A 26910-nucleotide genomic window follows, 5' to 3' on the forward strand; every position below is an offset into this window, starting at 1 on the left:
TTCTAGTCAAGAGTATCCCTAGACCACGGAGGCCGTAATACGTACGATGTAAGGATATTTCACATTACACATGCACATATATTAGCAGTAGGTACCTTTGTACTTGTACGTTGTTTTCAAACTTACATAATATTTGGATGATTTATATAGAGCAGTTTTTTGTGAAAAATCACCTCAAGTACGCTGTTTGTATATTTTAAAGTAATACTTTAAGTCAACTACTACCTAAGATAAAAGTAAAGTGTTTGAAATCTGAAAATCACCCTGTATATACAATTTACCATTAATTGGATAATTGAACAAAAAATACCTCAAACTTATGTCAGCCGAATTGTTCAATCTCCAGACGATATGTTCAATATCCAAAATAATCATTCATCATTTTCAAGAAATGTTCAACGTCCACCTTTAAAGTTAAAATATGGGCATATTATAGCTTCAATCTTCTAAATATGAAATTTAAACATTTTCTGTTACACATATGTAAAATAAAATAAAATAAAATCGAGATTTTTTTAGAATTTGCCTGTAAAAACAAAAAAAAAGTGGGTGTGTCAAGCCTACGCAAGACAGAAGTGAAACTTCTAGTATTCCTCTCTCTCTATTTTCATTTCATCATCTCTATTTTCTCTCTTAGGTTAGTTTGAAAATTAGAGGTTAAATAATTCAACGACGAAGCATGGATTTGCTTTTTCTAATATTTTCTTATAGATGAATGACGTTCGATTAATGTATAGTTCCAAAAATTTTCAATTTATTCACAAGTATACAATATTACATAAATAACAATATTACAATTAAAAATTACAAAGAAATTACAATGACAATTTACCAATCATGTGCCATTTTCATTGTCAATTTCATGAATATCATTTCCTAATGTCGTGATAATTGGGTTATGGTAACTAAAGTGCGAGATATATACATGAGCACTTAAATCCTTAATGAATCGTGCAAAAACTGCATCGATTGTTGTCCCGTGTCGGGAGAGAACGTTCGTGAGCGGCTCCCCCACCTCAACAAGCGCATATGGTGAGAGAGGGACAGTGAACGGTGAGCGGTGGTGGGGGTACCCGCATTTTCGTGTCGATCCTGACTCGGTTTTACTCCGTCCCCGAATTACGCGCCTAAAGAAGTTTCACTTCAAAACGTCTCCTGTAAAATTTTCTAAATGGTCTATTGAACATACAAGCACTAAGGCAGCGATTTGTGCCCGTAAGAATGATGATTTTTCTACAAATGCTTGTTTTTGCACTAAAACAAAATGATGTGTCGATTCAAGAAATTAAATGAATGAATTAGTTCACTTGACCAGGCGAATAAGACTGAATTGATTCATTATTGTGAATGAATCAGCCCATGTCTACGGACTGGTGTTTGTTCGAACTAGCTAGACGTACAGTTTGAATAATGTTGGATTGCACTAATACATTTAAACGTGCGTTCTTTAAAATGATTTGCCTTGACCACTCACGTAACTACGTAATCAAAATTAAATGTATTGCCTTTATTTCCTCATTCCTTATCGAAAATTTTCTAGTCTATGCTAAGCTTTTAAAAAATTTCTTGTCTATGTCCATTAAGAGTGGTATATTTATGTCTATGTCTTATCAGATGTCAGATTTTGATACAGTTGACGTTTATAATTTAATGTTTACTTCTTAAGATTTGTAGCTTTTCTAATTTGATTATTGTGTTGTAATAATCAATCTCGCAAGATGAATGTAACACAGGCGGTCAAAATGTACATCACTAAGATGGCAGAGGAGAGCGGGCCAGGCATGAAAATCTTACTTATGGATAAGGAAACGGTATTTATAATTGCTCATATTTATGCATATTTTCTCTTACCTCTCGTAAATATGACCACATAAAGGTTTCATGTGTATACATACATCAATTAACAGCCAAGAATATACTAAATCACTTTTCAAATTACTTTTCTTAAATAATAACAAAAGGTTTTCAACAAACATATTTATTCGGAATTGTTTACTCGTTCAGGAAGTCTGCACAAAAACTATAAATTTACATGTTCATCATAAAAACCTACAGTAAATTTCAAGAATTTTGCTTCACGATTCATCCCCACAAATTATTAACACTTGTTAAAACGAACCCTTCGTTTTAACTTAATTAATACTAGAAACTATTATCGACTTCGGGGAGATGGAAAAACATGAACAAAATGAGTTCTTAGTTTGGGTTATTTAAATAATTTGTGCATATTTAGATTGAAACAGAACCATCCGACAAATGTCACATCATACAAGAAGAAAACATAGCGTCGAAACTAATAACTGGGTCAATCCGCACCAAATCATCCAGGCCATGTCACCCACCATCTCAGATTTTGATGAAACTTTAAATTTTTAATCCTTCCATATAGATAAGAAAATATACCAAATTTTACCTTCCTACCTCAACTCGTTTTTTTTTTATGGGCAGTTGAAGTTTGGGCAAAATAAGCGTTTTTACATATTCCGAGCACTCCGGAAGAGCTGGTACCTTCAATGAAAAAAAATTGTATCTTTGTCATTTATAGTGCAAATGCAATGAAAATTTTCAATATTATCAAGAAAACTATGCTGATTGCAGAAAAAAATAAATAAACCCTTTACATTTATCTACTTGACTTTAAAAAATTACCAAAAGTAATTTTTTAAGTAATTTTTGGGACGGAAAAGGTACTTTACAAAAAAGCAATATCTCGGGAAGGTACAGTGTTAATGAAGTAATTTTTTTTTTTATTCATATCTACAAATAGCATAGAATCACATACAAAAATAAAATTCATGGCATTTTACTTGCTTCAATAAATAAAATCCATTTTAAACTTTTTTCAAACTTTTTGTAATTTTTTTTTTATTCTTATCTACAATAAACATAGTACAACCTAAAAAAATAAAACTCCTGGTATTTTGTGTGCTTCACAGTGTAGAAACGTTTTTAAAATGAGAAATCTTTATCATACAGAATTGTTCTAGGTTTTTTTAAATCTAGATACTGTATTTGCAAATAAAAAAAGTCAAACTTATTCGGTCCTTTACAACATGCTGGTAAGCTTGCAATGTAAGCTTAACCCAATGCCTGCCCAAGCAATATACTCTGTCAACTATCACACGCCAAGCTATTTCAGCCTTTTTTAAGTTCTCAATTAAATTAATCTTTACGGCATTCCCATTGCCATTGAGGGCTTTGTTTATACTAGATGCTCATTACTGATATCTTTGGTACATACTTGATAAGATATTTGAATCCTCGAGTGTGTCCCGTTATGTATTTTCGACATAAATAATAAACACCGACAGAATAATTGAGTGCGGTGAACCGCCATAGTGCTGACTCACTAACACAAATAAACAAAGAGATATAAGATAAACACTCACATGTCATTATGGATTGTATCGAGTCGGCAACGATTCTCCAACTTTTTTCACATTTTATATTTGATATTGCACTAAATTGTACTACATTTTATTTACACAATGTTTTAAAGATTTAAAATTAATATTCTTTTTTCTCGTGGAATATTGTTGAGCATGGCCAAACACATAACGGTACGTTACATTCGCCACACATGTACTTCGTCGCTTTTCTTGTTTTTGGTCTAAGTTTAGTGTTAGAACAAACATAACAGTTTTTATAAGGTTTTTGGGTTTTTTCCTTTGCGGGTATAGGTATCGGCATATGTTTTACTAGCATTTTGGCAGATAACCGTAATGGCACATCTTGTGACGTACATGGACCAACTTCAGGGTGCGATGTAGTATGATATTTTTCTAATAATTGTCTTATCACATATAATTGGAAATCAGGAAAAGTAATGTTTTTGGAAGTAACGGTTTTGTGCATAATGTACGAATTCAGTAAAAATAAATCGATTAAATGAAAGAAAACTTTTTTGTACCACTTAATTGATTTTCTAAGCGAATTTACACTAGTTATCATCATATCCGCTTTATCTACTAAGCCCATGTTTTTATTATAATCTTGAATACAATTTGGCTTCGAAACTACTTCTCCAGTTCTAAAATTTATTTTCCCAGTTGGAGAAACTTTATCATCATGAAGCGTCGTTAACATGTGAATTTCTCTTTTGTCGTGCCATTTTAATGCCATCAGTGAATCGGAATACTGAGAAGTAATTTCCCCTTTCTTCAATTTGTTGAATTTTGGCATGTTTTTACGGTTTTTTCGCACCGTTCCACATGCGTTAGTTTGGTGGTCATGCAAAAATTTAAATAATATTGGACTAGTGTACCAATTATCTACATATAATTTGTGGCCTTTACCGAGGTAGTCATTTAACATAGTGGTGACAACAGCTCCTGAAGCCCCAAGACATTGATTGTCAGTGACATCCGTCCCATCTCCACAGTAAATAATTATATCTAAAATATAACCTGTCTTCGAGTCGCACAAAATAAACATTTTTATTCCAAACCGATGGCGTTTGGATGGAATATATTGTTTAAACTTAAGACGTCCTTTGAACTCTATAATACTCTCGTCAATGCAAAGATTTTCGTATGGCACCATTGTTTCTTTGAACATTTTTCGAGTGTGATTGACCAGAAGTTTAATTTTATTTAATTTGTCACCAGCAATTTGAGAATCAGGGTCTGACATATGCAGCATACTCAGCAATATCTGGTAACGATTTCTTGCCATCGTCTTGCCAAATATATTACTTGTCAGAAGGGGATCTTTTGACCAGTGCTCTTCTATCGTGTGGTGCTTATTTCTGGTCATTAGCATTGTCACTGCAATAAATATGTAGAGTTCATTAACTGATGTATCTTTCCACCTGCGAAGCCGTGAATGTTCAGAAATAACTTTATTTCTAATAGTCGCTTGATAATATTTGTTTGTCTCCTTGACAATTTCGGCCATTATATTTGTATTTAGAAAGTGTTCAAAAAAATTTATTTCCGGGGAATTTTCTGATAATAATGGGGTCGCGATTATTCCAGATGGAAAATCATTAAATTGATGGATGATTGGTTTAAAATTTCCGGAATTCACAGTCCAATTTCCTGACAAAGTTCTTTGGGTAACTTCAGTCTCCATAGGCTCATCTTCATTGTCACTAAGTTGCGTTATAATATCTGAGTCATCATCACTTTCCTCAATTTCAGAGTCAATATCGAGGACGAATTCTCTTATCTCTTCTTCATTGAGATCGCGTCTTGACATATTTAGGGATATTAAAAATAAAGTTTCAAAAATTATTTTATAAAAGTACCCACGAAAAGAAATATCGAACTAAATTAAAAAAAAATACGCAAACTAAATTCTCAATTCGGGAATAAAAACTCAAGTCCACATTTCCGCCGAATAATAAAAAAACTTTTAGAACCACACCACAGAGAACGTAATAAGAACCACGTGATATCCACACACACGACGCTGCGATGGCGGGAGATTCAAACGACTGCGTCAAGAAATCTGTTGACCTTTTTTGGATGCTGTTTTTCGTAGTATAAACAATTAAAATTATCATATTTTACCAGAGATGTCGCAAAGAAACAGTTCATAATATTTTACAAAATAATATTTAGCCCCATCTACCGTTAGAACTTAGAAATATCATCTTCGAAACATTCATACTGGCGATTTACGTGATACGGCGTAGATGGCAGTTGTGGCACGGATCGTTCGTACGCCGATACGCGTAAATGGCAGCGATTGGGTTAAGGCACCAACAAAATAATGTACCTTGTTCCTTACCCTGAATGCATACACCATAGCAATATTTTATAACAAGATCAACTTTTTAACTCTTTTCAATACAAAGTTAACTCTTTAAAAAACAAATACAATAAAAATAAAACAGGCACTGTAGGATTAGGTTAAATGAAAGTACATTACAATAATATTGTTTACAAATAAATGTTCAAGTTCATTTTTTACTTTTATTCTTGATCTGACCCATAAGATGGTTGAACTTTTGATCAGCATGATGAACGTCTTTTTCAAGAAAGTAGTAAGCTCTTCCTGAACCTTTTGTTGTGGGAGGGTCAACGATATTAAAAATATTTTGTAGTGGAACAAAACAAATATCTTCTTTTTGATGTGGCCAGTAAAAGGATGGAGCTGGGCCAAAAGGATGCATAAACTTGATTGATACATCACACTCGTCTTCATCTTTGGAAACCACAAGTCCAAAAAACCAATGGTTGTCATATACGCAAGCTACATAAGAGTTTGTACAAATATATTTTCAACTTCACTTATGTCTTCTTGAAAAGTGTTAAGCTCTTCAATTTCATTGTTAAGGTTTTGGCTCTTACTAATTTTTGCTCTGCATGCATTACAATTTTTTTGTCCAGGGATTGCTTTATTAGTTACTTTTAGAATGGTATTAATGTTCTCTGAAAATTCCAAGGATACTGTTCTTAAAGTTTTTGTAATTTTCCTTTTGTGGCTTTGGAACGGGTCAAAACAAGCTTTTTGAAATGTTTCATATTTATTTAAGTTAAATATTCTGTGGTGCTCACAAATGTTGAAAACCAAGTCTGTAGATACAAAACTTCTTTGTTGAATAAGCTTTTTTTCAAATTCACTTAACAAATCCACACTCGTTAATTTCTCTGACTTAGTATAACTTTTTTTGTGACATTCAGTACCATTATGTTGTCCCACACTACATTTAACTAAACTTGTTTCGATTAGAGACATTTTAACAACGTACACCATAACATGAAACAACTACTGTATTTATATAGATGATCACTGCTTTGAAGCTGACTCAGAACTAAGCATGTCAGAGGAAACAAAGCATGTAGTATCCTGCAAACTTAGTGATGAGGCAGATAGTAATTTTCATGTTCTGTCTTGTTCTTGTTGCAGATACATCATTTCCATGTAGTGACTTGTCTCTAGGACTGTTTCTTTGATATTAGTCCATTCATTCAACCTATATTACTAGCTATATACCTAAACTATAACTTGCCCAATTACAAACTAAAAATAGATATAAAAAAAATCACAAAAAGTTTGAAAAAAGTTTAAAATGGATTTTATTTATTTTTGTATCTAGATTTAAAAAAACTTGGAACAATTCTGTATGATTAAGATTTCTCATTTTAAAAACGTTTCTACACTGTGAAGCACACAAAATACCAGGAGTTTTATTTTTTTAGGTTGTACTATGTTTATTGTAGATAAGAATAAAAAAAAAATTACAAAAAGTTTGAAAAAAGTTTAAAATGGATTTTATTTATTGAAGCAAGTAAAATGCCATGAATTTTATTTTTGTATGTGATTCTATGCTATTTGTAGATATGAATAAAAAAAAAAATTACTTCATTAACACTGTACCTTCCCGAGATATTGCTTTTTTGTAAAGTACCTTTTCCGTCCCAAAAATTACTTAAAAAATTACTTTTGGTAATTTTTTAAAGTCAAGTAGATAAATGTAAAGGGTTTATTTATTTTTTTCTGCAATCAGCATAGTTTTCTTGATAATATTGAAAATTTTCATTGCATTTGCACTATAAATGACAAAGATACAATTTTTTTTCATTGAAGGTACAAGCTCTTCCGGAGTGCTCGGAATATGTAAAAACTCTTATTTTGCCCAAACTTCAACTGCCCATAAAAAAAAAACGAGTTGAGGTAGGAAGGTAAAATTTGGTATATTTTCTTATCTATATGGAAGGATTAAAAATTTAAAGTTTCATCAAAATCTGAGATGGTGGGTGACAAATCCAAAATTTTCTGGATGATTTGGTGCGGATTGACCCAACAAGTAAAAATTTTACCTTTTGTTATTATTATAACGTAATGAGTAGGCAGCATTCTGCTGATGCGCTCGTATCTGATTTCACATTAAGTTGAATAGTAATTGAAGTTGTATTAATTTAAAATAAGTCGATCCTTTCTTCTCTCCAAATAAGAATCCAATGAAGTTTTAAATTAGTTTATATTAGTAGAATGGATGGCATGTTGTGGAAATTTGTTCCATGCATCCACTACTCTACATATTTGCAAGTAAGTGTTTCCTAGGATTGGATGCGAAAGGAGTTTTATTAATTTTTTTCGACTGTCCATGGACATTTACATTTTTGTTGGTGGTGAAGATTTCCTAGCTGCCAGGGCAACTCCAGATAAAATTTTGAAAATCTCAATCAAGTAACCACTTTCTCTTATTTCTTTTGACGTTGGTAATCTTAGTTCCTTGAGTCTATCTTCATATTGTCTCATCATCTCTGTACTCTCTATTATATCTTTCGCAAAACTATGGACTCCATATTTGGAAACCATATTGCAGGAGATGTCGCACATATGTTTTGTATATTTCTAACATCAAGTCCGGTGTTAGGTCAGGGAAGGTTTCCTGATTAAATATGTTATCGAATTTGCTGTTTTGACAATCCCAGCGATATGCAGTTCCCATTTCAAGTCTTATGATATGGTAACTCCTAGGTCTTGTTGCAAAGTCACTGCTTTTATTGTAAGTTAGTTGTTAGGTAGGCTCTCGCTAGTGATCATATTCATTATTGTGTTTCACTAGGTAAGCTGCAATGTCTGATGATTGGAAATTTGCTCCATGCATTCACTACTGTTTTTGGAAGGAAGTATTTCCTTCTAGTCTACGGAGGTTTATAAGTCTCAATCAAGTCACCCCTTTATATCTTCTTTCATTTAAAGTTGTTAATCTCAGTTCCTATCTTCATATTTTATTGTTTTTTGTCTTGGTATTTTGAAGTTTGATTGAAAAAAAATGCAACTTTAACACGTCTTTTATCATCTCGACGGATGTAAATATTTGTTTCTTGTAGTAATTAAGTTGAAACGAGTGTTATTTCAATAATTTGTGTGTATAAAGTGGAATTCTAGAATTTTACCAAACATCGTGCATTGAATGTTCTGTCCCAAACTTTACAACATTCATAATCTACCGGACGGTGTGTAAGGTACTGCTCTTATACGAAATGATCGGTTCGGCGAGCGGGGGAGGTTTTAAAATATACGTACGATGGCGATACCTCGATTCTCGCTCACCTCTGCCCTGCTTTCCCGCACCCTGGGTACTGCTATTCTGCTGCTACTACATTGCTCATTTCCCAAAACAGCGTGATAATTTCAAGTGATATTGACACATTATGTTGACTTGGTCAATTTTGTGGATCATATAAAATATTTATTTCAACACTATTCTTAAACCTTCTGTTGTCTTTTTGCAAATCTATCTGATCACTGCATTTTTAAATTTTCGTTTCTTGTATTTTAATTTATTTTACTTGTGTATTTGTTATCCATTGTAATTGTTGTTTTTTTTTTTGTTTCTTTCTTATGTTTCAAAATTATTTCTCACATTAAAGTTTTACTTCCTCTGGGCGGTTAAATAAATAAATAAGCAATGAAATTAATAATAATAATTCTTCTTTCAGACCAGCATAGTGAGTATGGTATACGGCCAGTCGGAGATTTTGCAGAAAGAGGTGTACCTCTTTGAAAGGATTGATACGGCCAACCAAGGGGAGGGTTTGAAGCATCTCAAATGCATTGTGTTCCTTCGGCCAACCTCGGAAAATATTGCACTCTTATCCAGAGAATTAAGATACCCAAAATACGGCGTTTATTTTATTTGTAAGTAAAAATTACACGATGTAGAAAGGGTAAAAAATTTTTGATAATAATAATAATATTTGGATAATTTATATAGCGCCGTTTTGGTGAAAAATCGCTTCAAGGGCGCTGTACAAATATATTTACTAAACAATAAATATAGCTGGTTTACAACTAGGATTCATAATAACTAGTGACTTGCATCTAAGACTTATTTGTAGTGACTTACGACTAACGCTCATAACTACTGTCTTACATCTTAGACTTATATCTAGTGACTTACGACTAAGGCCTATAACTACTGTCTTACATCTAAGACTTATATCTAGTGATTTACGACTAAGGCCTATAACTACTGTCTTACATCTAAGACTTATATCTAGTGATTTACAACTAAGGCCTATAACTACTGCCTTACATACAAGACTTATATCTAGTGACTTACGACTAAGGCCTATAACTACTGTCTTACATCTAAAACTTATATCTAGTGATTTACGACTAAGGCCTATAACTACTGTCTTACATACAAGACTTATATCTAGTGACTTACGACTAAGGCCTATAACTACTGTCTTACATATAAGACTTACAACTAAGGCCTATAAATACTGTCTTACATATAAGACTTACGACCAAGGCCTATAAATACTTTCTTACATATAAAACATATATCTAGTGACTTACGACTAAGGCCTATAACCACTGTGATAATGACATATATATTTACATATTTAGAGACTTATAATATTTAATTTTTACCTGTGAATGCTTGTAGGCTCGGTGTAACATTTTAAGTAGCTATTATACCACATTCACATTTATAACACGCCCGTGCTTATTTTTAGATACTTTATTAAGTTATATTAAAACAAGTGAAAGTAAGGACTTTCGTTCACAGAGATACTCACAAGCTTTGTGACTGATGCGAACACACGTTACCTACTGACATGCTACTCTTTATGGCTGGTTTTCGTACACGGCGCTACCCAAATTATACTGAATCATATTTTCACATGCAGCCATGAAGATAATACAATGTCAAGCGATTTAAGCAATGAAGACAATATTGTTTTTCTCTAACTTTCACCCGTTCACCCATACAATGAAATAAATATTAATTGTCGGGCATTCGTCGCCACCAAGGAACTACACGAAATTGATGTCAAATTGACTTTTTCCAACCTCAATCCACACCTTCTCCGCTAAATCCTTTCTTACGTATTCTGGTAAATTTACATGTATAAATATATTCTCACCTCCATAACTAATTTAACATTCAAATCATGCTCGGACATCCTTTCTGTCAAAACGAGTGGTAAATGCGGATGCAACTAGCGTAATGTTTAGTAGTGCGCGATTGATGACAATCTCATTGTCGACGCCTAGCGTTGCCTATGAACACCATCAAAATACTATGGCGAATATTCGTGAGCGATGCGTATACTACGCGTACAAAACTCTAGTCGCTTGTAAGTATCTCTGTGTACGAATGGTATAAGCAAAGGTAAATTTCAGATACGCTGGACATTCTTAATGCGTAAAAATTATTTCAAAAACACTTGGCCTCCTATTATTATTAATGTGACATGACATGAAAAAAATTTTTTAGGTTAGTTGTTTTTTAACCAAAACTAAGAAGCTAATAATCAAAAATAGGTTGTTTGATTCTTAGTTTGTGCTTTTAAAAAAATATATTTTCTTCACATCAGAACATGGTGTGAACAAAAGACATTTAATTATCCGTATATTATTTTCAAGGCGATGCCATACGTAGTAATGCAAAATCATGTGTTTTTGGTTTGAAAATTTGGACGCCTAGAAATTTTTCAGATGCTTTAATTAAATACTGCGAGTAGAATACATCTTGGCCTTTGAAATAATCGACTATTTTTTAGATAAGTCTTTTTTATAAGCCCAGAAAAAAATAATGTAAAGGCCTATGAAAACTGGTTTAAAGTTCAAAATCTCCTACTTACGAACCCATTTTCGGTTATGATTTTATGGTTTCATGTGGCAAATTAAGTTATTTATAAAATGATCGAAAAAAAATTAAATATTTATGCCTGAACATTAACAAAATAAAATAAAAGGCACTTTTTGGCCATGTTTTTTTCTTGCATAAATCAAAACAGGCGGATGGTGTTAAGAGGGAATTTAAACCTTATCGCCATCTACGTAAGGGTTGTTATTGATAGCGGCTCAATTTAAAATATTACACGACGTAGTGCATCGCCTTAATGAAATAGCTATTAATTGCAGTGACCGAAATAGATCTTGGTTATTAAACTTATGTAATTTTTTTTTTTAAATATGCCTTTTAAATATGCCAGCATATCTGAATATTTATAATTCATTATGCTAACCCAGTTAAATTGTAGTCTAATAAATTAATGGTAAAATCTGTTTGAAGAACTTTTAAATGATTTTATAATAAACAGTGAAACTCGATTAAGAAGTTCCCACTCAAGAAGTTTTCACTCTTAAGAAGTTTTGTTTTTCGGTCCCTTGAAATTCCATACAAAAAACTGCAAAATATACGACTTTTCCCACATAAAAAGTTTTGACTAAAACTGCTTCCTGCCTAAGAAGTTTTAAAATTTTTGCGGTGAATCCATCATAAACTGAAACTAATCTCATAATATAGGTACCTCAAATGATTTTTTTTCAACAGTCCTAAAATTTTACAACTTTGTTGAAGCAGATTACGCCAGTTACACATTGGCAACTCGAGATATTTGTGTTTGCTACGATTGAAAAAATACAAAAGTTATTGTAGCCAGAAACCATTAAATATTTGAAAATAATATTACCTGTAAAATTTAAAAATATAACAATAACTATGTGTACAAATACTAGAAGAAAATTGCCAAATTTGGATCCCACTTTTTTTTGTCCGGTTCCTTGGAAAACTTGTTAAGAGGGTTTCACTGTATTGTTTGTTTTTGCTGTTTTAGATTTTAGCAATATTATATCCAAGGTGGATGTAAAAACCCTGGCTGAGTGTGACGAGCAGGAGGTGGTGCGGGAAGTTCAGGAGTTCTACGGAGACTATCTGGCTGTTGGACCACACATATTCTCTTTCAACATTGTGTCCCCTCATAAAGGTATGCAAAACACTCATCACAGCGCCACGTCCCAGGGTAGGATTTGGTGTCCTCAACAAATATTCTCCACTGGTTCCAGTCCTCATCATGCTCCAATCTTCTCTCTTCTTCGGTCTACCTCTAATTTGCTGCACTTGGTCATCTGGCATTCTTTCATCTGCCGTAATCTTTGAGACTTACACAACCTGAGGAGAGTTTCATGCCCAACTAGCTTCTCCAATTCATGTTTCATTTTAATTCAGTAGTCTCCATTTATTAGATGTTGTGTTCCCACAAACAGTTCTCCAACTCGTCGTGGAAGGAGATTATAAATAATTGGTTCCTTGTGATAAATCAGGGATTTATTAATACTTTGCGTATTACAATGGTGACTCGATAGTCGACCTAACTAGAAGCTGGTTGAAGGGGATTTGAGAACAGTAAGTTTGTCTGGAAGCATTCCCACTGGCCCTGGCGACTACTGGTCACTAGCTGCCATCTTGCGGACTTCCACGCAAGCTCTATGCACTGCCATCTGTGAGTGCATCTGTGAAGCTCTTACTTCCCAACAATATTTAGAGTAGATCCAAAAAATATGGTTTCCAAATAACTTTATGGAAGTAATTTTACTCTGAATTGGGTCTTTCTAAATATGTGCATCTATTTGAATTTCACTTTTGTTTTCGCTAATGAATGAATAAGTGAAAATTAACCCACTTCCCGACATCTGATCTAGCCGAAACTCGGAAGATTGATTCGTTGTCGATGACAATGCATTCTATCAACTCACACGCAGTCATATACGCATTTCAGACATAGCAACAGTTAATATACGAAATAAATGTCGGTCCTACCCATTCAGCATTTGGCGAGGTTGTTAGCGATATATATATTGAAAAAAGATATATTTTTTTAAGTTGAAAAGATTTTTTTTCTTTAAAATTTGTTTTTACATTGTTTTTTTTACTGAGCTCGGCTAATAGCACCTGAACCGAATTTAAAAAATAAATCACACAGTTTTTTAATAGTGTCATCTTGGATTTGGCACCACCCCTCACAACTGGTCTTATTTTCCTTTGTTTAGTTTGCTTCTATTACTTAGTATTCTGCCGCGGTAACTAAAAACACAGTGTCTTCCTTTAGACTCTCAAGGAAGTATTGTCGATCCCTGTAACTTTCCTTTAGAGGTATAAAAGCATCTTCTTATAACTAGATCACAGCATTATTGATTATTTTCTTTTTTTAAGATCTCGTATGGAACCCAGCCCACCTCCAGCGCTGCACCCAGGGAATAACCTCCCTCCTGCTCTCCCTGAAGAAGCGGCCGGTGCTGCGGTATCAAGGCAACTCGGACCTGTGCCGCCGCCTCGGAGAGAAGATCAGGGAGATCATGTGCCGGGAGTCACAGCTCTTCGACTTCAGGGTCGGAGAGACCCCCCCGCTACTGCTGCTGCTCGATAGGAGAGATGATCCCGTTACACCCTTGCTGAATCAGGTGAAATATGATTATGTTCCTCGCTACCCCTGATTCTTTCCCATATTATAATAATAACATTACGTTTATACAATTTCACCATAACAAGATAATCTCTGGAAGTATAATATTGTAATTTATTTATGCTGAATTTAAAACTTGTGCATTCTCGAACAAAGATATTCATGCAAGGTTGTATGCAGGGGCGACCAGTGGTCAAAATATGTGGGGGTTACCAGAGTACAACATTAAGTCAGACAATAAATTTAATATTAGGTTCTTACCTATGTAAAGCTCTATTCTCCGCTCCTTTTATTTTGTGAAAACCTTTATGACCCTCTTGTCGTAATGTGACCACTGAACAAAATGTACCTTTTTCCAAAACCCTCCCTTTATCCCTTTAAAATTCAAAATCTGACAACTTCTCCCCATACTTAGCATCACTGCGAGACGATACTTGCACATTGTGTCGAAGAAAGCTGTAGCGGAACATTGGCTGAAGTAGGGTAGATGTTAAATTGAAGACACAACAATATCACACATACGCGTTCCCGTTTAACATGCTACTAAGCATACCGTTGTTTTGGTAAAAGTTTGACCACTGTCCGCGATATGCTAATATTGGGAAAGAATTGCATGTACTTACGCTTTCGACTGTTCACAGAATATGCAAACAAAGTAGTAAAATTCTGGATCGCAATCGAATCTGAACTGCTACGCACATAGGCACAGTCGCTCTGCATGTTATGCACGCTACCTTTCTATTGTATAAGATCTTTCTGAGATATTATAACTGTTAACTTATAACATAACTTCATGTTGTGATTAGCCATGTCGGAAATTTTGTAGGTTGTTCGGCACTCGTGAGCACTTATTACTGACCGCTACTACTTGCATGCATTCTCCTAGGCACCAAAGAATCAGATTAGCACCTTTCAGTAAGGCGATTCAGCTGCTGTCATTGACGTTTTCAACCCTCCGCATGAATAGTTACTATCTTTCAATCCATATCAGAAAATAGTCACTTAACTCTCTCCGTTATTACTAGGGTAGATTTAATCCTGATGATGTAAACATCGTTCACGAAAATAGTAGATGGTGTATGTATATAAATAAAAGTGATGTAAAGAAAGTTATTTGTCTTTTTAATAAATGATATATTTGTTTCAGTGGACTTATCAGGCCATGGTTCACGAGCTGCTAACAATCTCAAATAACCGAGTAAACCTCTCCTCCATCCCGGGAATTGCTAAGGAACTGAAAGAAGTTGTTTTGTCTGCAGAGCAGGATGAGTTTTATGCCAAGGTAAACGTTTGCTTTAATTAAATATTTTGCAGGTGTAACTATGTGTACAATATTAGTGCTGCTAGTTATTCCCAGTAGGCTCCAAATAAATTCAGCATACCTTCACCACGTCTGAACGATGATATTATGAATGAAGCTAAATTGTTTGAGATAAGAAAAATTTAATGTTTACAATGTTTTTAATATATATTTGCTCAAAATACCCTTTTTACAAAAAATGAAAACCGATTTAGTAATAGGTTAAATAATGTTTTTAAAGTTCCACTGTGTAAAACCAGACTTGCGCCAAGACATGCGTATTTTATGAAACCAAAAATGTATAATGTTTTTTCTACAAGACTACAGAAATTGAATGTAAAAATAAATTCTCCTACAAAAAATATAAAAATGTAATAAAGTCTTGGATAAATACCATTGATACAAACATTTACTTGCTGTAACATCTGAACTGCTGTAACATCTGAACTGATATATCTTAACATTGTTCTTTTCTTTTTTTATGTTTTTCTAATCTTCTTAATGTATGTATGTGAGTAAAATTTTTGACTTTAACAAATGGTTGGTTTTTTTTTGTTGGTTTTTTGGTTATTTTGTTAAATAAGTTTTACTTTACTTTTGAACTGTTCGATGAATCATATTGAGTCTTGGATAAATACCATTGATACAAACATTTACTTGCCATAACATCCGACCTGCTGTAACATCTGACCTGATGTAACTTAACATTTTTAATTTTATATTTTTTTATATTTTTCAATCCTGTTTTTTGGATTGTAATTCAGTAAACACTGATTTTTTTATTTTTTCAATTTTATTTTCTAATCTTCTACAAAGATAAGGTATGTATGTGAATAAAATTTTAACTCTTAATAAACACAAGTATACCCACGAACTGGCGATGCCTATGTGGGATTTTTTTGGTGTGCCAGGAAATTCCAAGCTCAATTTAATTCCAAAATCAAACGTCAAGTGTCCACTTAAATTTTTTTTGTGTCGCATTTAATAAGTATATGATAACAATTCTTTCAGATTTCGGTAGTTTATACAACTGTTGTTACTAATTATATTATTTTGTACAAGAAACCTGTAAATAAATAATGCTACAAATATAATTATTCATTATGACGTAAAAATTTTGACATTTCTTACGAAGTTAATTTTCATCACTTTTCTTGGGTGAAATATTATAAAAATTTCATCAAAATAATGTAGATAAAACTATCTTTCTGATGATACCTCAAATCTATTATTTCCACAATCAATTTATATCAAAAATAATGAAAGAAGACGCTTTGACACTAAAAACGCGGCAAATATTTCGTTGGCATTCCACAGAAAAATTCTTTGTAAAAAATCTGAAAAGCTAGAAGTCATTCCGGTATTTGCTGCGTAAAGAACGAGAATAGCCCAAGCGATTGTGACCTTGTTCTTCATACAAATTCCCTATACATAAGGGTCAAAATCGCACATAAATATTTTTTTTTTTTTTAATTCGTAGATAATGTGCAGCACTCACATATGCGGTCCCGGCATATGACGAGTGTATATATATGTATATATAGTGTAATCTGCCATATGTATTATTCTTTACTTTTAACTGTTTATATAAAAAAGTGTTTCCTTTATTGTAAAATTATACTAATGTATGTTCCAGAAAAATTATTAAAAAAATTGACGAACCGCAATCATTTGCACAATCAAACAGGTTAATCTAGTATTTTGATGCTCCAGCCCAGAGATTGCTACCAATCTACGTTGAACGTACTATCGGCTTACTGCCAGAAGTCATTAACTTACAAAAATTTTGTTGTATCTCCGGGGTTTCTCACAAACTCTCTTATTAAATAAAACTCCGGCTGCAAAAACACACTTGGATTTTAAATGTGATTGATTAACAATGGGCTCTTATATCTTAATTAGCAGGCAGTTGGAATAATATGGACCCCGATCTCTACAATACTCGATAGCTAATGCCATCTATGGGTAACCTAATAGACTAATCGAGTGCCATCTGTGAGTTAGCTCATACACTAATATCAAGGATATCACAATTTTGATTCTAAGATAATTGACTTTAAAGTTCAATTTTATTTATCTAGTAGCTGTATCCCGCCGCACGTTGCTGTTGCTCAGTCTGTCTGTGCCAATGACTAAAGAAAATACGTCTGTTCAGATAAAGAAACGTGAGGGTTGCTTTTACTTCAAGAGATGGCGCTCTTTTTCACAATAAGCATGTTTTTACCGGTGACATCTATTTTAGTGATTTTGTATTAAGGCCCTTCTTACACGGGGATCCGATCAACAGTTCAAGTATCTTGGTGACTACTGCCATGCATCTGCGCCGAGGTTTGTACACAGCCACAAGTTGTGTGTGTTCGAGCGTGGTTGTGACTCGCATCGTCGAGACTGTAAACATGGCATTACTTGTGAGAGACATTTTGTAACAGTTCAGATCAATGCTGGAAATAAAACAGTCAACAACGAATGAGAGGATATAAAAAATGACAACTGTTTGGTTATGAAAACATTCTAGTTTTGACACTTCTTACGTGGATCTCGCGATTTCAGTAGCGACTTGTGCGGACTGTGCGCGACAAGATGTTTACGACATGAGTACACAACATGAGGAATACTTGCTTATCCCTGTGAAAGAAGTGCCTAACTAGATAAAAGTAATTGTTTTACTTACTGAATATTGAAATATTACATGTGTTTTCAGAGCCTCTACTTGAATTTTGGTGAAATAGGACAAACCATTAAAGAACTGATGGAGGAATTTCAGAAAAAAGCTAAAAGTCATCAGAAGGTGGAGAGTATATCAGACATGAAAAATTTTGTAGAAGCCTATCCTCAATTCAAAGTAAGTTCAATCAAATCTACTTTGCTGAAGTGGTATTCTTTCCATTTACCTACATTATTGGTACATAGAAGCCTATCCTCAATTCAACGTAAGTTCAATCAAATCTACTTTTCCGAAGTGGTATTCTTTCCATATGCATATATTATTTGTAGAAGCCTATCCTCAATTCAAAGTAAGTTCAATCAAATCTTCTTTGCTGAAGTGGTATTCTTTCCATATACCTACATTATTGGTACATAGAAGCCTATCCTCAATTCAACGTAAGTTCAATCAAATCTACTTTTCTGAAGTGGTATTCTTTCCATATGCATATATTATTTGTAGAAGCCTATCCTCAATTCAAAGTAAGTTCAATCAAATCTTCTTTGCTGAAGTGGTATTCTTTCCATACACCTATATTATTTGTAAAAGCCTATCCTCAATTCAAAGTAAGTTCAATCAAATCTACTTTGCTGAAGTGTTATTCTTTCCATACACATATACATATTATTTTGGAACTTTTAACCCCTCAAGCTAATTTGTTTGGTTTAGCGAACAAACAGCTATAAGAGAGTCGATTTGTTCGATTTTGGGAAAACAGCCACTACCCAAAAGTCAATTTGTTCATTTTTGGAAACAGATCATATGGTCTCGTAGAAATCGTTGCATCTCCCTTACTGTCATGGTGAAAAATATGATCTAAATGGTGGTAGAAAGAGAGAACACCATGCTTTATATTCAAATCTTGATTCATCCACAGAAGAACTTTAAAAATGTTCTGTGTAATAAGAGGTTTCAATCGGAACTTGAGAAAAATTTATGAAACTTTGTGATTATTTTATGAAATGACAAAGTGAGGCGACAGTGATGTTTATAATACATTTGAGTCATCCACTTGCAAAACCCGCTCCGAATTTTTTCGGAAATTTGTAAATGCCACGAAAAACTATTTGGAATACTTTGAATATACCTTTATGCTAAATATCAACATAATTATACATTATTCTTTTGATATTTAGCAAAAAGTATTCATAATTTATTTATTTTCAATTTACTTTAACCCATCGGCATACCTGCCGCTAAGATTGGGGGGCTGCACTTTTTTCGCATCGGCATATTGCCCGCCCCATTTGAAACGAGAATATTAAACCCCTGTTGTAATAATTACAAATAAACAGTAAACCACGTTGGGTGTCATCGAAACATTCTTAAATAATATTTCTGAATAAGCCACGTGTGGGCTGCCATTGACAAGGCTAAAGGTACCAACATCGGGAATTCGCTAAGATTGTAAGAATAAAAGAGAAAAGGTTTCCAATATTACATTTATTCCTACAACTTATAGAACAAGAGAACTCTATTTAAACATTATCAATTATATCTCAGGGGTGAGCGGCCAGTTCGAAGAACTGAGCTCACAGGCGGAATTTAAATTACATTGAAGTGTGACATTGGTGGATGACATAAAATTATCTGACCTGATTTAACGTGTGAAGGGCGCCAGACTACGCATAAAGCGTTGTTAAATTTATAAAACTATGCGATCCGATGACCGTGGTAAAAATTCTACACTTTGATGGCGTCATCTCTGCACGTAAGATTTGTCGACTGGAGTGCTCGCTCGTATCTCCTCTGTAGACACGACGTTCCCAGCTGGGTGCCCGAATAGTACTGAAGTTTGTGCTTCCGCAATTCTGTCTCGAGCTCTCTCTAGAAGTTGCCATACAGCATGCGTCACATCAACAAGTGATAGGTCTTGACAGTTGTTAGGAACTCGGTAGCGGGGAAAAATTGAACTGCTACACATTGGGGCGACTTAAACTTTTCCCACATACTTAGATAGTTAAGAATAAAATTATAATCTATATAAAAGCATAAAAAGTGTATAATTTGGGCAAAATATGGGGTGCAATACTGCACAGTAATAATCCTTCTCAAGTATGCACAGATGTCAAAAAAAAAAATTGTATGCCGATGGGTTAAGCACTTTTTGTGAATGACAGAACCAGCAGAAATTTCCAGAGCGGGTTTTGCAAATCGACGACTCATTTGTCTAATAAAATGTTTTGTTTTTCACTATCGGTAATTTTTATCCAGTGGCGATTTTTAAAACTTTTTATGTTTGCATTAAAAATTTTATTTAAAAAATTATATAAATATATATTTCTAATAATAAACTTAGAAAGCTTATTTCATCACCTCTACAGTTTTCGGATACGTTCCATTTATTTAGACTTTGTCGCAAAGTAGAAATACAAACTAACTCTCCAACCTTCTAACAGCATCCTTGAGAAATATAACGGTCCATGTGCCAGAAGCCTGAGGGGTTAACCAACAATTGCATATACCGATTGTTTTAACTTATAATTTTTTGTATTGCAGAAAATGTCAGGCACAGTGTCCAAGCACGTTACAGTGGTAGGAGAGCTATCCGCCATGGTGGCACGACACAGCCTATTGGAAGTTTCCGAGCTTGAACAGGAACTGGCGTGTCAGAATGAACACGCCAAACAACTTCAGGTTATTATCTTATGGTGTTTGAATAAATAATTATATGTTTTGAGCGCAACAGGCATTTAATTTGATGTAATTCTGAGGATGGGAGGGGATAGTGCTAATGTTGAGCACTATCTGAGGCTCATATATCACACAAACAGATATTTTGCTTTGTAATTAATTAAAATTAATATTATATGTATCTACCTCTTTTTAGCAAATCCGCAAAGTCCTCGCCATGGAGACAGTTCGCCACACGGACGCCGTGAAGCTGGTAATGCTGTATGCGCTTCGCTACGAACGCCACGCCAACAACGACACAGTTGGACTCCTGGACGCGCTCAAGAAAATGGGGGTGGACAAGAACCTCATTAAGGCGGTGGTGTCCATACTGGAGTACGGAGGAACCCACGCAAGGCAGTCAGATCTTTTTGGGATGCAAGATGCCGTCAAGATTACGCTGCGTCTGTTTAAGGTTGGTTTAGTATACGTACTCTGCTTATAGATACATTCTATTTCTTACAGCTAACCCAATCAACAATAAGTGAAGTATATATATACATGTAATAGATACATATTATAATATTTGTGGACGTATAAATATAGTGTAATTATATTTACCGAAGAGAGAGACGGAGGATACAGAAGAAGACAAGATATGTAATTTATGTAAAGTAATCGCCCCTAGGGCAATTTTGAGTGATATATCTCCCAGCCTGACTCGGTCTCAGAAAAGTTATGCTATCTCATTTTGTATTTCGGTGAGAAATATCATTTAACCTTTTGAACGCGTTAATTTGCTCCGTTTTATCTATACCCGTACGCGGTACATATTTTCAAATACCTATGCACGCAATTAAATGTCAAATTATAGCATTCTGGCATGATTTATTGGACTATATAGACAGAACAGATTATTCTCCACAATATGATAACAAATCCTCGTGTGTCAACACTCTTGGATGTTTATAAAAACAAAAACATAAAATTTCATACAAAGACGTACCGTATCTTTTGAATGTGGTCCCGCCATTCGCTCGGCGTGTGTGTAATTAGGCCACTGCGTTGATAGACACAAGTGGAACACCATGAGCACTTATCATTTTTTGTTATGAAAACTTTTTCTAAAACTGGACACGTAAATTTTATGTCACAAAATAATAACAAAATTGAACTAACGCCATCCGTTGACAAAATTGTAAACTATGGCACTCGAAGGCGCGAAGAGGCTCACTTGATTATCGATGTTTTTAAATGAAACACAAATTTATTTTCGAGAAATTCTTGTAGATGTCAGCATCGTGATAGTTCTACAAATGTTCAAGCGAGCGGGAAATAAATTTATGTCAAAAGACCGCTGGAATATCGGCATTCAAAGTTTCCGTATCAACTGTTGATACGGCCGCGTGTGAGTATGGACTTTTTGCCGTAACAACAGTTGATACGGCCGCGTGCATAGAGTTAAACAGTGTAAGAAAGAGAGAATACCGCGCTTTCAGTTTGTATTAAAAAATTTACCATCAACGCTCCCGAAAAATTTTAAATAATTCTATGAAACAACATTTAGCATTTGAAAAATATTTTTAAATAAAATATTAAACGAAAAATAGTGAAGGGACAGTAACTTTTATAATTCCTTTATTTAATTAAATATGTTTTTAGTTTTGTGTAAGTAGTAATTATAGTTTACTCCATAAAAACCATCGATAAGTGAATTTAAAAACTTTGTTTGCGTTCATTTTAATATTTTTAATTGCATATGTAGATTTGTAATTCTAAAATCTGGAGTCTTTCATCTGCTTTCAAGAACAGTATTTCATCTTGAAATATCTTCATAAAAAGTGAACAAGTATTTATCTGGAATCAAATGTAATGTGATAATCTTTTCCGCAGAATCTGTATTCTGACACAGACTTAAGGGGTTAAGGTGCAGTGACGTTTGTTTCAAATGAATTATTTTAGCGACGAATTAAATTGGAGTATATTGTGTATTTGTTTTATTTAACCTTAATTTGTGTGGAAGGGCATTTGTAAGTCGTGTGGGGTAACATATAAAAATAAACCAACTGCCTTTAATGAATCTGTAACAAGTTCTAATCTTCTTTCAGGGCCTAAGCGGAGTCGAAAATATCTACACCCAACACAAGCCTCTCATCGTCGACACACTGGACGACATTGTCAAAGGAAAAATTCGCGATTCCGCCTTTCCTTGCCTCGGAAATGACGACGGATATCCAAGCCGTCGCTACCAAGACGTAATTATCTTCATGGTCGGGGGAATTACCTATGAGGAAGCCCTGTGTGTTCACAACATTAATCATTCTAATCTCGGAGTCAGGGTTGTGCTGGGTGGTACCAATATTCATAACAGTCAGAGCTTCTTGGAGGAGGTGGGTATAGCCACGCAAGGGTTGCCCAGAACACATACTAGGAATATACGGAATGTTTAATGACGGTCAGACTAGGTTCATTATTTAATAGAGATTGAATCGGACCTTATGGCGTGTTTACAATATGCTTTTTTTCATATTATCCACGTATGGAAACTACAGGTTTTCCAATAAGAGGTGTTATTTTGATATTCAATCGTAAAAGATCAATGGTTTTGTTGCTTGTGTGGCACATAGCGCCATCTTGTTGAAAGTAAACGTTATCCAGATCAATACCATCCAATTCCGGCGATAAAAAATCATTAATCATCTCTCGATAGCGCATTCCATTCACCGTAACTGTTGCTCCAGCCTCATTTTCGAAAAAGTAAGGTCCAATGACTCCGCCGGACCATAAACCGCACCAAACAGTCACACGTTGAGGATAGAGAGGCTTTTCAACAATAACTCTTGGGTTTTCCGAGCCCCAGAGGCGACAATTTTGCTTGTTGACGAAGCCACCGAGGTGGAAATGGGCCTCATCACTCAAGATGATTTGTATTTGATTCACTCAAGTGAATTTTAATAATTTCAATGCGTTGTTGAAGCGTGTAACGTTCCATTTTTATTAATGGCGTAGTTTCTACTTGTCAAATGTCAAAAAATGACAGCTTCAAAAGTAACATCTACCGAAATAGCGGGCTATTCAAAATAACACCTTATATTGGAAAACCCTGTATATGGGGATTTAAATTGTGATTTACACAATCATTATTTCATACAGATAGTTGCTAGGAGAGAAGAAATAATATTTTGGAATGGTACTAAATCGTAAAAAAATGGAACAAACACCTTGAACATAACCACCATAGGATCACATGAAATCATCTGCCGTTGACCTTTACCGTTACCGTCAACAAATCATCAAAAATACCTAACATTCACAATCAGAATATACGCATACTATAATTTTTTTTATCAATATTTTATATGCATATTAGAAGTGTGTCATTGCAGCCGGTACGAATCCAATGAATCTGATTCCGAAGGCTTTTTTGCCTCTGACGAACGAATCCGGAATCACTCCTCGAGTCCTTTCGATTGAACTCTGAATCGAACTCGAGTCTGTAAAATAAGTGGAACGATTCATCCCTAATCAGTGGCGGCTCGTGACTTTTGTGTTTTCTAGAATGCTAATTTTTATTCGAATATTCGATTTTTTGTACGATTTTAGATTTAAGGAAATTTCAGTTTGGTTTTTTTTAGATTTTCTGAAAATCTTCATACAAAAAATCGAATTTTCGAACAAAAATAAAAAATAGTTTTCAGCTACAACAACATCAATAATGCCATTTTTGTAATATTAGCACTCTAAAACACCCAAAAGTCACAAGCTGCCATTACCTCTAATTCATATGGAAATTCAACGAAAAAAGCATAGTGTAAAACGTCCATTATTTGAAAACTTTATTCCATTTTATATTGAGAACGAAATCTACATAATATTATTCTCCTGTCTGGAGTAATGTAAACAATAAATAAAAAATACCTACAACTTCTGACATTTCCCGTACATTCTGATGGCAGTATTGCCACACTAGCACCTCCCAGCAGCACGAGTTGTGCGGCTTGGTTCACTTTCATGCATTTTTATAAATTTTATGCATGATTATGCCATGCTACTCTAGCGGCCGGAGTTGCCAGCCAATACAGTAAATACTGTCAATATTTACTGGAGTTTATTTCTGCAAGCACAATATTTATCAATGAATTCTTGTAGCCTCTTTGTCTTTATGTACTATTATTATTAACCCTAATAAAATAGCTCGTCCTCAAGGGTGAGGTCTGTATAATACACGTCCTAGTCACATCTATGTATAATATTATTGTAAGGAGTACATCGATGGCTTAGAGCTAAAATATTGTATTTCTGATTATAGTCGAAAAAGAGTTAAGACCCGTAGTAAGCGTTCAAAGATGATTTTAAAGGGAGATATGTAAATAAAAATGTTAGAGGGAGCGCGCTAATATTAAAAAAACGATAATAATTAAGCGAAAATATTTAATAAAACTCAACTCGTTTTAAATAGAGCAAAAATCTCTTGACAAATGCTTTAGTTGCATTTAAAAATACACTGAATTTTTCCACGCCTATAACATAACAGAACAAAACATGTTTTTAATAATTTTCAGAGCTTTGCGATTTTTTTCTATCGAGGGAATTTCATAAAATTAACGTTTCGGCATAACAAATGTTTGGTAATTATTTTCAAAAATAACTTTTTTTTTTGGAACTTAACTTAAAGAGTTGACGAGAAACTTGTTACAAATCGGTATAAATTGGGTAAGCTAGGACTTTAGAGCCTTAGGGCATTGAAATATTGCATCTCCTAAATCTACCCCGTAAAGACATAAACATATTCGACATAAACATAAACATCGCCCTGGTGTAAAAAGACCACCATTCAGAATTGAAACGTTGCTGTAAATGGCTTTCGCTGTTTTTGGTGACCAGATCTGAATAGCCAGGTACTTTCCCACCTTCCTCTTCCCCTCCCTGCTACATTCAGCTTCACAACATACCTCAATTGGGGATGCCATAGTCTCTCACTGGCTTCAGACGGTTGGGACTTTTGTGCAGTTTCACAAAAAAAAACTTCAGATCTAACCTAATCGGACCTAACTACAAAAACTGGCGTTTTGATTGCTAGGTTTCAGCAATGCTATAATCATATTTATTGATAACACAAAGCTATATTCTCGTAAATACAACCGTTTAAAATATTCAGTTGGGCATATACAGGGTGTCCAGAAACTCGTAGTACAAGCGGGAAACTGGTGAATCTACATCACATTTGGAGTCGATTTTGTAGTATATTTTTTTTTTTTTTGAGCTTTCGTTATCGAGTAAATCGACTTTGAAGTTGATTTTTTTTATTTTTTTTTATCAAATTCTTATAAATTATTACTGAAGATCAAAGTACCCAACTAATTAAAACTATTTGAAAGTAAAACAAATGAAGAAACTCGGATTTGAAGCATTATTTTGAAATCACCCTTCATTTAACCCGGTGTAATCATAAAATATTTCTGCTCTGCAGGGTTAAAACATCTGTTATTCAACCCTAAACACCAGAAAAAACTTTAACCCTAAAATAGCCGAAAAATATTTTTTTTTGGTTTTTTTTTGAAAATGCTCAAATCAAAAAACTTTATGTTTTTTTTGGGTTCCCCATGTGGTGTAGATTCTCCAGTTTCCCGCTTGTACTACGAGTTTCCGGACACCGTGTATATAAACATTCCAATTTTTATTTGCGTTTATCTCAAAGCTATGTTTTCGTATCTAAGCCCTGTGATCCTAAACCCCTGTTATGGAACTAATAAAAGGTTTGCATACTTTCAGTTAAAGTTTTCTCAATAGTATGATTTATGGAACAATATTTTAACTCTAAGCCACCGACATATGGTTTTTTTCTAAATAAAATAATTTTCAGTTCAATAGAAAATTGTAATCTTAATTTATAAACATTATCATTATGTATATTGTATATTTACCCATTTTTGTATTGATGTAAGAATTAAATGAAATTTCAGCAGAATATCTGCTGAATCCCAAAACCGCATTAATTTAATTTGAATTACCCTCTTCCTAATTTACTGTAAGATAATCAGTGCCTTTGTGGAAAACACATTGCTTGAAATTATATGTTTGGTGACCAGATCTGATTAGCCAGGTACTGCCCCAATCCCTACAGCCTACTA

The 26910-nt window shown here is 34.0% G+C and overlaps 1 protein-coding gene across 2 annotated transcripts; it reads left to right on the top strand.

The window, feature by feature from the left end:
- The first annotated feature begins 1616 nt into the window (after window positions 1-1616).
- Vps45 (vacuolar protein sorting 45) lies at window positions 1617-26749 on the top strand. Of its 2 annotated transcripts, none has more exons than XM_089645217.1 (9): window positions 1617-1811; window positions 9402-9600; window positions 12537-12686; window positions 13913-14160; window positions 15310-15444; window positions 18164-18304; window positions 20666-20803; window positions 20997-21254; window positions 22888-26749. In XM_089645217.1, exons 1-9 carry the CDS (start codon window positions 1719-1721, stop codon window positions 23227-23229), a joined length of 1704 nt encoding a protein of 567 aa, XP_089501343.1. In that variant the 5' UTR covers window positions 1617-1718; the 3' UTR covers window positions 23230-26749. The 2 variants fall into 2 exon arrangements, with proteins under 2 accessions (XP_089501343.1, XP_089501344.1); XM_089645218.1 differs by having other exon boundaries at window positions 15322-15444.
- The last annotated feature ends 161 nt before the right edge of the window (window positions 26750-26910 follow it).

The sequence above is a fragment of the Hesperophylax consimilis genome, chromosome 22, assembly GCF_061612785.1.
Source record: "Hesperophylax consimilis isolate HC1 chromosome 22, BYU_Hcon_1.0, whole genome shotgun sequence".
Taxonomy (NCBI): Eukaryota; Metazoa; Arthropoda; class Insecta; order Trichoptera; family Limnephilidae; genus Hesperophylax; species Hesperophylax consimilis.

Coding starts and splice junctions, on each gene's coding strand:
- Vps45 (XM_089645217.1), top strand. CDS start 1,719: ATGAATGTAACACAGGCGGTCAAAATGTACATCACTAAGATGGCAGAG. Junction 14,161..15,309: donor TTACACCCTTGCTGAATCAG/GTGAAATATGAT, acceptor TATTTGTTTCAG/TGGACTTATCAGGCCATGGT. Junction 21,255..22,887: donor TTACGCTGCGTCTGTTTAAG/GTTGGTTTAGTA, acceptor ATCTTCTTTCAG/GGCCTAAGCGGAGTCGAAAA.